Here is a 12,127-nt window from a genome sequence, read left to right on the forward strand (position 1 = left end):
AATGGCGAGACTTTACTGCAATCTGTTCAGAGACCTCAATTAAAAATATTTATTGAAGCTCTGTAAGGGCACTGTGCTTGGCATGGGTAGGCGGTATGCAGAGGTTTTCAGACTCCTTTACTCAACTGACGTCTTAAGGAGCCTGTTAGGCACTATGCAGAGCACAAAGTACCCTGGCAACCTGAGCAGGCCCTGGCTCCTACTTTTCTGCCCCTTTGACCTCAAGATTAAGATCTCGGAATCGGGATCCAAGGCTCAGATTTGCTGAACTGGGGCCTGGAGCCAGCCCCGCCCCCGCCCCGGGGCCTAAGTCCCGCCCCGGCGCGAGCCGCGGGGTTGGTCCTGGTCATCCCACTCCTCGTTCCGCTGGAACGAGTTGCTCGCGGCGTTTTCTCTCTATAAAGTTGTTGTTGCGGCTTCCGCCGCGGGTGTAGGAAGATGGCGTCGGGTGGTGGTGGCTGTAGCGCTTCGGAGAGACTCCCTCCGCCTTTCCCTGGCCTGGAGCCGGAGTCCGAGGGGGCGACAGGGGGTTCAGAACCCGAGGCTGGGGACAGCGACACTGAGGGGGAGGATATTTTCACCGGCGCCGCGGCGGCCGTGAGTTCTCTACTATTGGGGCGGCCAGGGGGCGGGCGGGTGCCCCAAAAGGGAAGAAAGTCTCAGCGAGGGTCGGGGAGGCTGTGCAGAGTGGGCCCGGCGAGACCTTGCGTCGGTGACAGTAATCGCCGCTTGGGGTTGCTGGATGATCGCCGAGAAGTAGGGCCCCCGCTTCCCGGCCCCCGGGGCGGCCAGCGAGGAGTGAGGGCTGTTGTGGCTTCTCCGCCGAGTCCCTGACTGCGAAGAGTCACCGAGGCCGGCGTTTGGCCTCGCCTTGTAGTGATCCCACGGACTCACGGAGCTGTTTTGCTGGTCGTTTCATGCAGGACTGATTTCATAGGTCAAGATTAGCGCACGGGGTGCAGTCTTTCACTCGCCTTACTGCTCTGAGGACGAATAATGTTATCCGGAGTGGCCCAGGATAGTGACCCGACCACAAATTTATTCGTTAGCTCAACACTTAACCTGTAATTACCAAAGGGCCTTTCTCGATGTTGGTTTATTTTATAAGCCTTAGGTTGACTCCTGATCTCTGGGAAAATCCTGCCAGAGTCTGTTTAAAAAACAAAAAACGCCCTGCCGGATAAATCACTACATAGACCATAGGCCTTGTCCCTTTTAAACGGACGCGTTAAAGTGCCTAAGTACCTTTGTGGGAGCTAGTCTGTAAATGTGAGGAGAAAATGCTGTTGCCCATAATAATATCCCGGTTTCTAATAGGAGTTTGGTTTGGGGAAAAACGAATCTTTGTACGTGGGATGTAGAAATCAGTTCTCAGTTCTAGAACCAGTGGAGATGTTTTGGGCTGTTCTATAAGAATACTGACTTACACGGTTGTTTCCAGGATGAGAACTTCTTCAGCATTAGATCTGTGAATTTATGTATCTTTCTATCTTGGGTAATGCTTCTCTTCATAGTAGCTACGCAGTGTATGAGTGGCTAAATAATAAAACAACTTTAAATTCTTTATGCATATGTCCCTGAAACAGTTGGGGATTTGTCTCATTTGTCAGTGTAGGGGTTCAGAACAAGTCACCTCAAGATGTGCCTTTGTGGTAATCTGATTATTTTGAGCTAAAGGCAACTTTAGCCTCTGGCCCCATGGACCCATGGGCAACTAGGTAGTTGCCACTACCTAGAAAAACTTGAATTAGAGGCGTAGCCCATAACAAATTACCTCTTTTGACCTGTAGGACAGGACAACTTTTTTTACTAGGCACCTGCTCTAACAACCACCCTGCAATAACCCTTTCGAAGCCCCCAAGGCACCTTACCTCATCCCCAGCTCAGGACATCTTACATACCCATGTTCCTTTTCTGTCCCTGAACCTTACTTGCTTGTGGGGGTTTCTGAGTCTCATGTATGTGGGATTCCCATACATACTAAATTTTGCTATTTTCTCTTGTTAATATGTGTTGTGTATATGTGATTATTTGACCAGTCAAAAGAATCTTGAGGGTGGAGGAAAGTTTGTTCCTCCTCTACTTCAAAAAAAAGATTGTTTCTTGGAAATATCTTCTATGACAGTTATTAAAATTTTCCATGTACTGTATTCAGGAATTGAATCCATAACCCCAGCTCAAAAAGCATTTGCTGATACTAATATAACAGCTCAAACTGCTTAATGGAGTCCCTGTTATCCTGAGAAATAACTCTTGCTGCTAGTTTAGTCTTTCTGTATCCCATTTAAAACAAATCTTTAGTCTGTTCCTTTAGTAATTCTCCCATATACTGTGGAAAACAGCTCCAATTGGCAACTGGATTGTTAGATATCAGATTGATATCTCAAAATAGAAACCCTGGCACTGAGAGTGATTGATTGCAGAAACAAATGATGGTTTTTGCTTTTGAAATTCTTATTTTTATTTATTGATTTTTAGAAAGAGAGAAGAAAGGAGGGAGAGAAACACTGATTTATTGTTCCACTTATCTTATGCACTTTTTGGTTGTTGCTTGTATGTGCCCTGACCGGGGATTGAACCCACAACTTTGGCATATGGGACCACACTTTAAATGACTGAGCTACCTGGCCAAGGCTGACAAATGATGATTTATTTTCAAAAAAGGACCCTGGGAGGATGAGTTATTTTGTAGTTACCTTAAAAAGTTCAAGAAGCTATTATGATTTGATCAACCTAACCATATTATTTTACAGATGCATCAGTACTTCTCTCTTATAAGACTGTAAAAAAATACTTCACCTAATTTCCAACTAAAGGGAAAAGGAGAGGACTAGAATGATCTTGTTGTACCACATAAAGCATAATTATTTTTTATATTTTGATTCAGGAAAACTGAGTTGCCGAGGAAACTAAAATGCCACTTGTAAGACATTTTTTGAGCTGCCTGCCCTGCTGTTAATCTTCAGGAAGCCAAGACCCCCATCTGTGGATTTCTTGTTAAAAAGACCATTAAATTTCTTGTTCAATAGCCATAAAATACAAATTATATTTTAATACATGCTTTAGTTGTGAACCAATGTGAGAAGATAGGGGATTGTATTTCTTCTGTATCTTAAGGAACGACATTGTTAGGAGCATGGGCTTTGAAGTGAGATTAAATCCAAACTGTTATTTCCTAGCTTAACCTTGGGCAGGGCACTTACTTTGTACAGTTCCCTCACACCTACAAAATGTGAATAATAATAGTATTTACCTCCAATGATTTTTGTGAGGACTGAATTAGAATTATATGCCTGTAAAACACTTAAGACAGTTGAGCATTTTGTAACCTGAAATTACTTATTCAAAAATCCACAAAATCTAATCATGGATTACAAAGTTAAGTTATGTAACTCCAAAATGGTTAATATCTTTTGTCAAAATCAAACCAGTGAAATTGATTTGGTTAGCTAGAAATCATCAACATAAACATCTTCCTGATTTCACTTATCTTCATATTGTTTTGTTGCATGTTGGAGGCAGAGAGAGGAGCATTAAAGAATTGGGAAGCTGGGGCATAGAATATTTAAAACTCATGTATGGTACGAGTATGATTTTCCGAATATTGATGTAACAGCTGCTGCCGTTAATCATCCCATCTGCTCTCTTTTACAGCCCAAGAGGTTTTGTTATTTCGGTAATAAAAGTATGGCTTGATTTATAATCGAAAGGACAGCCTGTAATAATAATGCATCTCAGAATTCACAAGGAGTATCTGGAGTTAAAAGAATTACTAAATAAATCTGAAGTCATTGGTTTAAGGCTGAAAACCAGCTTGTGGAAGGTCTGATTCTTAAGAATACTTAAGACTTTCCCCCTCTTACCTTGTAGGCCTATAAATAAAAAGGTCTAAAATCTAAATATATTATCTGAATCTTTGATATGAATATGTATCTTTTTAGTTAAAATTTTCCTAGTTCTGGGAGGATTAATTTTTTCTTAATAAAACTGTAGATTAAATTGGAGCCATTCTTTGACTCTCCCAATTCTTAAAATTACTATATTAAAAAACTGTAAAAGCCATTTACATACTTTTGCACCTCGTTTTACATCACTGGTCTTATTTGCATATTTCTAAACCTAAATGATAGACGGGAAGCAAGTTCTTTATTTGCCAGCCCAGGATTTCTTATCTTGCCGTCTCTTCTTAGCGGTATGCCAGGACCACAACAGATATGCCCTCTCAGTACAGGCAGAGCCCTCTTGCTCCTGGGAGCAGGCCCACGCCTCTCTTCCCTCTCAGGCACGCATCTCCTGGACTGTAAGTTTCCCCCTGAGACTTGCGGCCAGGGGAGCAATGGGCAGTGGCAGTTCATCCAGCACTGACCCCCTGAACCTGTCTCCAAGGTCCCCTTTCCTCTTTTTAGTAAGCCAACAGCAGCCCCGCCGTGGCTCACTTCTTTCCTACAGCATCTCTGGAGAACCAGAGCAGCCCTACCCAGGCTCTCTCCTGTTGCTCTTAAGAAAGGGTGTACCTTACACCCTTTCTTGTTTCACAGTCCCCAGCTTAATAAACATACTGTCAAAATAAAAAGTAGAAACATAAATGCATACATAAATAAAGGGAGAACTGTGGAGGCCATTCTCATGCTGAGAGTGGGGAAGAAAACATAAATGAATCCTTATTTCAGATTATGATAACTTCTTTTTGATAATATATTAGACTAATTTGAATATTTCCCCGACCCTTATTCTTGAATTGAAACCCCAGTAATTAGAAAAATAGCCAGAAAAAAGAAATAAGATAAAGAAGTAATAGCTGGGGATGTAAAAAGTGATATATTGAATAGTCTTTGATTAATTGAGAATTACTAACACCCTGGCCAGTGTGGCTCTGTTGGAGTAGCACACTGTAAACCGAAGGGTTGCAGGTTCGATCCCTGTTCAGGGCACATACCAAGGTTGCCCATTTGACCTCTCGTGGGGGCATGTACAAGAGGCAGCCAATTAATGTTTCTGTCTTTCTCTGCCTCCCCCACCCCCATCCCCTTCCTTTCTCTATAAAAGCAATGAAAAATGTGCTTGGGTGAGTGAAAAAAAAATAAAAGAATTATTTACATATTCTGACAGGTGTTAACATTTAGACAGGAAGGGACATGGTATTTTTAGAGTCCAGCCCTACATCTGTGATCAATATAACAGGTATCCTGAGGGGCAACAAATCAGCTTATTTTTTTAATTGTGGTGAAAAACCACAGTTACCATCATAATCATTTTCAGTTTTATAATTCAGTAGTGTTAAGTATATTCACATTTTTTGAAACACATCTCCAGAACTTTTTCATCTTGCACTTCTGAAATTATACCCATTAAATAGTAACTCCCCTTTCCCCTCTCCCTTCAGCGCCTGGTAACCACCATTTTACTTTCAGTTTCTATGACTTTGACTACATTAAATAACCTCATATAAGTGGAATCATGCAGTACTTATTTTTTTGTAATTGGTTTATTTCATTTAGCTGAATGTCCTCAAGATTCATCCATGTTGTAGCAAGCGTCAGAATTTCCAACCCTTTTAAGACTGGCTAGTGCTCCATCGTATATGAATATATACCACATTCTGTTTATCCACTCGTTTTCAGCGACCATTTGGGTTGCTCCTACCTTGTGGCTGCTGTGAATAGGGCCGCTGCGAACACGAATGTGCAGACAGCTCCTCAGAACCCTGCTGTCCCATTCTTTTAGATCCGCACCCAGGAGGGGGATTGCTAGGTCGCATGGTAGGTCTATTTTAATTTTTTGAGGAACCTCCATGACATTTCCATAGCAGTTACACCGTTTGGTAATCCCGTCTCAGCTCTTTTTTAAGACCAACTTATTTCCTGTTTGAGTGTGTACAGGATAACTTCTTTATATCTGGACAGAATTTAGTAACTTTATTAAAAATCCTAAGGAGATTAATAGTTTAGCTGGTTAATATCTTAATTAGAGAATTAAGTTCTACAAAATGATGGCTGTTCCCAAAGATAATACTGCAATACTCAGTAGGTTTCTTGATACTCGGCCTTCTCTGTTCTTAACCAGCTGAGAGTTAATCTATCTAATAGTATTTTTAAACAAAGGGTTATTGCCTAAGTCACTTAGTTAATGGTATAGTCATTTACAATTTATGTTAGTAAATGGTCATGGGTATGTGCCCCTCTACGGTATGGTATTTTCTGTAGGCATATTATCTCAAACACTTGTTTTTCAAGCCAGTGTCATTAGAGGTGGTGAGATCTGGTCAAAAGATCATAAGTTAAAATTCCACATTTTTCACACAGGTCAGATACAAATGTTCTTGAAAAAGTCAGCAACCGGTGTTGTATCCAAAGATTTATTTTAATGCTCAGCTCAAATTTTAGAACATTAAAGTTTTATTCCTAATAAGTTTAGGTTTTCCCAAAGTATATAGATTCATCAATTTCTTTTTGTTTTTTTACCCTCACCAGAAGACACCCTTACGCCCCTGACCAGGGACTGAACCGACAACCTAGGCATGTGCCCTGGCCTGGAACTGAACCCACGACCTTTTTGTTTACAGGGTGATGTGCCAACCAACGGAGCCACACCAGCAAGGGCATATTGATTTGATCATAGAATTATACTAGCAGTTAACCTGGCTTTCAACATAATGGAGGAAAAGCTAATAAACATAGTTACAAAACCCTTTTGGAGGAAGCAGTCCAAGAAAAGACTTTAAAAACACTAATAGGAATCCAACTTAAGAATTATTTAAAATTCAAGTGTGGAGCTTGGGAGAGACAGTCGGACTTCGGGCTTCTGGGGGAGTTGCTGCTCCTTCGCTTACTCAGGAGTGTTAAGGTATCTCTGATGACCATTTGTGACTTCTTTGGTTGGGAGGGGAGAGAGGAAAAAAAAATACTCTAATTTCCAGCCCTGGCTGGTGTAGCTCAGTGGATTGAGCACGGGCTGGGAACCAAAGTGTCCCAGGTTCGATTCCCATCTAGGGTACATTCCTGGGTTGCAGGCCATAACCCCCAGCAACCGCACATTGATGTTTCTCTTCTCTTCTCTCCCTCTCTCTCTCTCTCTCTCTCCCTCCCCCTTCCCTCCCTAAAAATAAATAAATAAAATCTTTAAAAAAAATACTCTAATTTCCCTTCCTTGGTCCTCAGAGCTTCTCAGCACTCTTGAGTAACTGTTGGCATAAGTGAATCTCAAGTAGTGGACACTCAGTAGAGCAAGTAGCCATGAAGTATCTCATCTCCCGGAAAAGCCTGTTGCTCAACCTTTTGTCCTGTTCTTTGCGTAGTCACATGGACAGCTGGGGCTTCATTCTGCGTGCAGAGCAGATTTGAACTGGGTTTGCTTTTACCATTTAAGTTAATGTACCCATTAGTGCTCTGATCCTTCTGCAGTTTTCTGGGCTCGGCTAAGTTATAGTACATTGAGAGCCCAAGAGTTCAGTAGAAAAACTACATCAGAGGATTCAGTAGAATGTCAGTAGCTAAGTTTTGGTAGACTGTGGTATGTATGCCCTTTCACATGGAGGGCTCTGACAGGCTGGCTCACGGTCTTCCCTACCTGGCCCAGGGTCAGCTTCAGGGTCATTTTCCTCACCCTTCCAGCTCCCCCTTTACGATTTTCCTTAGTTCCTCAGCCTCAGAGATTCTGTCTTTTTTTGTCACAGACCCATTAGCAGTCCTGGGAAGCTGTGGACCTATTCTCAAAATAATGTCTTTGAATGTATACTTCATAAGATTATGAAGGAAACCAATTACACTAAAATGCAGTTATCAAAATATTAAAATATTTGTATATTAGTCACATGCTTTTTTGATGCTTTAAGTAATAAGGTCTAGGATCGGTCTAATAACTACCATAGTGTTTAAGTAGAAATGAGCATAAATGGTATTTTGAGGTTTATAACAACTATAATGTCATATAAAATATCTAATTTCTAGTAAAGTCTCAGGTACTGCTATTACTACTATGGCTTACTGCCTATTTTTATAACTGAAGAAAATGCTGAGTTTCAGTTAGAGGTTAGTGAAAATGAAGTTACAGTTTTATTCCCATCTAGGTTTATAGACCCATCCAGAATTCTGTGGCTCATGGACTCCAGGATAAGAACCCCTACTTTAACTCCTTAAAGGTGTAAGGGGGGTGATACTATGAAATCATTTGGGTTAATCAAATACCCAGTTTGTAGAGTAAGATGTGGCTATGCCCAAATCCAGTGGACAGTCAGTGTTCTGACACAGAGGCTTTTAGTGCGGTGCATGTGTGCCATTTTTGCAACATGGTGTGGGAGGGGAGTTACTGCCTGTAATAAGCAAAATAGTTATTCTCTCCTGGCAAAGCTACCCATGTCCTAAGCCTAGAACCTGTGAATGTGCTAGTTTACAAAGCAAAGAGGAATTAAGATTGCTAATCAGCTGCCCTTAAAGTAGGGAAAGTATCTTGAATTGCCTGGGTCTAGTGTAATCACAAGGATTCTTTAGAAATGGAAGAGTCAGAGCCCAGGCCAGTGTGGCTTGGTTGGTTGGAGCATTATTCTGTGACCCAGGGGTCTCGGGTTCAATTCCCAGTCAAGGCACATACTTAGGTTGCGGGGTTGGTCCCATTTGGGGTGCATGCAAGAGGCAACAGGCCAATGTTTCTCTCCCTCTCTCTCTACCTCCCTTTCCCTCTCTCTAGAATCAGTGGCTGTGTCCTTGAGTAAGGATACAAATGATTTTTTAAATGAAGACTCAGAGGGTGACTACACAAGATGATTGACTGCCTTTGATGAGGGAGGAGAGCCACAGAGATGCTACATTGTTGGCTTTGAAGATAGAGGAAGTGAGCCATGAACCACGGAACATGGGCACCTCCTAGAAGCTAGAACCAACAGGGAAATGGAATCTCCCATAGAACCTCCGCAAAGGAACGCAATCCTGATGACACGTTGATTCTAGTGAAACCTATATTGACTTCCACAGAATTATGAGACATAAATTTGCATTTTTAAGCTGTTAAATTTGTGATAATTTGTTGCAGCAACAATAGAAACCTGATACACTGTCCCACTTTGCTCATTTCTCCCTAGAAGTAAAGATGGCAAAAGCAGCAGTATTTCATGCCAGAGTCTTCCAGGGTAATTTTTAAAAGACTCCCTGACTGCCCTGTTATCATATGGGTATCCTTCCGGGATTGATTTAGTCCTAATTGCCCTTTGTTACATTAGTATGATGACACAACTTCATAGCTCTGTCTTACCTTACTAAATCATACTAATTTTCTTTCAGAAAATGAATACTCTCGTTCTCTAGAAGCAGTGTTACTTTAGCTTTTAATTTGGATTTGACCTATATGTGCAGTTGAGGGTTCTTTTTATTTATTAAGATTTTATTTATGTATTTTCAGAGAGAGGGGAGAGAGGGAGAAAAAGGGAGGGAAACATCCACATGTGAAGTATTGATTGGCTGCCTCTTGCCTGCCCCCAACCCAGGACCTGGTCCGTAGGCGGGCGCTCAGTCCACTGAGCCACACCAGCCAGGGCTGCAGTTGAGTTTTAACAGCATGCCCCTTTGAGGTCCCTTGAACATAATGCAAGGGTTCTACATGGAGCAAAAAGCAGTGGAGCAACAGAAGGAAGAATCACAACTGGTTAGTGGGTTATCCTAAAGGGAAGTTACCCAGAATCACAGGACTTTTCAGTAATGAATGGCTTTGTCGGCTCTGAGGGACAGCCATCCAGGTCTGGCCCTCCCTGAGCTAAGAAAATTGCATTAATAGCCTAGTCCTCATGGTGTGAGGCTGGTAGTTGGGGAGAGATACCTGTTTGCTGTTAACACAAGTGCTCTCTTGCTGTCCAATCTTTCTAGTACCTTGCTGAAAATTAGGATTGGCTGTTTGCATGCCCTTAAAATTATAAACAGAAGCACTTGAACTTTTAAACAGCTTATCAGCAGAACCACCTGCTAGAATTAACAGTCAAAGAGAGTCACCAAGTGCTGGATATCCTAGCCTAGGATCGTATCACTTTCTGAAAGAAAGTTTCCTTTATTTAAAAAAATAAGGCGGGGAAGGCAGAGGGAAGTAGGCAGGGCTGGGCTTTGACTTTGTTAAGTACATCACAAACATACTATTTTCCTTACAATATAATTTTTTTCTGTTGATTGATATTTAGTCCCCTTCAAATACATGTATAGTTTTGAGATTTAATGACTTATAAGAGGTTTTTAAAATATGGATTATAAAGTAAGACTTATAAGAATTTATGTAAGCTGAACACTTGCTTGGAAGCAACATCTCAAATGCTCCAGTGATAAGTTTTGTGGCTTCTTTTATACCTTTGAAAATAAGGAAGGAGTGTAAGGAAGGTTATGGGAATGTGGGAGAAAGCAGGGCAGGGATCGGGCACAAGATTATATGTTTATTTCAAAGGTGTGTTAACCTAGATGCACTAGGAAAATGAATAGGGCTTGTTTTAGGCAAAGATAAAAGATAAACCTTTTACTAAAAAAGGTACATGCCTGGGGCATGACTCCTCACCAGTTAAGAAGTTGTGCTCAGATCACCCTGCAGGGTCACTTTGTGTAGAGCCCGTTTTCATCCACACAAGCCGGTATCAGAGACTCTGCAGTTTCGGGGCAGACTTGCCTTTATTAATAGGCCCAGGCGAGTGTAGGATACTAGCAATAGGGGTCCATTTCTTCTAAGCGCTGGAAGTAGTTCTGCTCAGCTTCTGAATCTGATTTGACATAACACTTGAGAATATCATGCCCCAAAGACAACTGTTTGCTTGATACCCTTCAGCCCATAGAAAAGAAGTACCAGATGCCCAGAATGGAGTCATTTGCCTCCATGATGGCAAACCAAGACTTAATTCCAAATTCCACCTCTCCCAGAGATATAAACTTTATTTTCTGTTAATTTCATTTTTCAATTACAGTTTAGATTCAACATTAATTTTGTGTTGGTTTTGGATGTACATCATAGTGGTTGGACGGCCGTGTACTTTCCAGAGTGTCCCTCTCGGTGTTTCAAGCGCCCACCACCGCATGTAGTTCTCCCACTGTTCTGACTGCGTTCCCTGTGCTGTGCTCACATCCCCATGGCCGTTCTGTAGCTGCCCATCTTATTTATGGTTTTACAATAATCCCTTCACCTTTTTCACCTAGTTCCCCAACCCCTCTCCCCTCTGGCAGCCATGGGGCTGTTCTCTATGAGTCTGTTTTAGTTTTCTTTGTTTGCTTTTGTTCTTTAGACTCCATGTATAGATAAAATCATATTTGTCTTTCTCTGACTGACTTGTTTCACTGAGCATAATACCCTGTAGATCCATCCATGCTGCTGTAAAATGGTAAGATTTTATTCTTTTTTGTGGCCAAGTAATATTCCATTGTATATATGTACCACAACCTTTTTATGGCTTAAAGGTTGGTGGGGACTTGGGTTGCTTCCATATCTTGGTTATTGTAAATAATGCTGCAATGAACATAGGGGTGCATATGTTCTTTCAAATTAGTGTTTTGGGTTTCTTCAGATAAATACCCGGAAGTGGAATCACTGAGTCATAAGGCAGCTCTCTTTTTAATTTTTTAAGGAACCTACATACTGTTTTTCACAGTGGTTGCTCCAGTATGCATTCCCACCAACAGTGCCCAAGGACTTCCTCAGAAATGGGACCTTTGAACAGTCAGTCAATCTGAAATTTCCTGGTTAGCACTCATGAGGTGATCTGCCAAATAAAACCCATGTCAGGTTCCCTTCCCTCAAAGAGTTGATGACCTGGCTTGAAACAACACTTTTGTCATATCAGCGATTCCTTGCCCCACTCTCCTGCCATTAAAACCTTCTGTTTTGCACAACTCCTTGAAGCGCCTCTGTTTACCAGATGGGACCCTTCCTCTTGATTCATGAATCAATCAATAACGTCAACTAGATCTTTAAATTTACAGGGAGGAGTTTTGTTGTTTAACAATCCTAAAGAAGTAAGCTTAGTTCGTCCAATGCCAATCCAAATCAACTAACTGAATATAAATTTGGTAAGGTTGTGGACCAAAAAATAGTGCTGTAATAAGTCATAAGTTTATTTTTTAACTTAATTTATTTACTTTTAGAGAAGGGAAGGGAAGGAGAAAGACAGGGAGAGAAA

At 41.5% G+C, this 12,127-nt stretch overlaps 1 protein-coding gene across 3 annotated transcripts in view; it reads left to right on the plus strand.

Annotated features, from left to right (window-relative positions):
• Window positions 1-12,127, plus strand: part of SNX1 (sorting nexin 1) — a 37,300-nt gene that overhangs the window by 1,118 nt on the left and 24,055 nt on the right. Inside the window, exon 1 of one of the 3 annotated variants that reach the window (XM_036009069.1) lies at window positions 362-597. The exons of 1 other annotated variant lie outside the window; for it this stretch is intronic. In XM_036009069.1, coding sequence (XP_035864962.1) covers window positions 439-597 — 159 coding nt within the window. In that variant the 5' untranslated portion in view covers window positions 362-438. Of the gene's footprint in view, window positions 1-361; window positions 598-12,127 lie in introns of those variants that run through there. One more of the 3 variants, XM_028506621.2, reaches the window with a different exon arrangement.

Source organism: Phyllostomus discolor, chromosome 1, assembly GCF_004126475.2.
Source record: "Phyllostomus discolor isolate MPI-MPIP mPhyDis1 chromosome 1, mPhyDis1.pri.v3, whole genome shotgun sequence".
Taxonomy (NCBI): Eukaryota; Metazoa; Chordata; class Mammalia; order Chiroptera; family Phyllostomidae; genus Phyllostomus; species Phyllostomus discolor.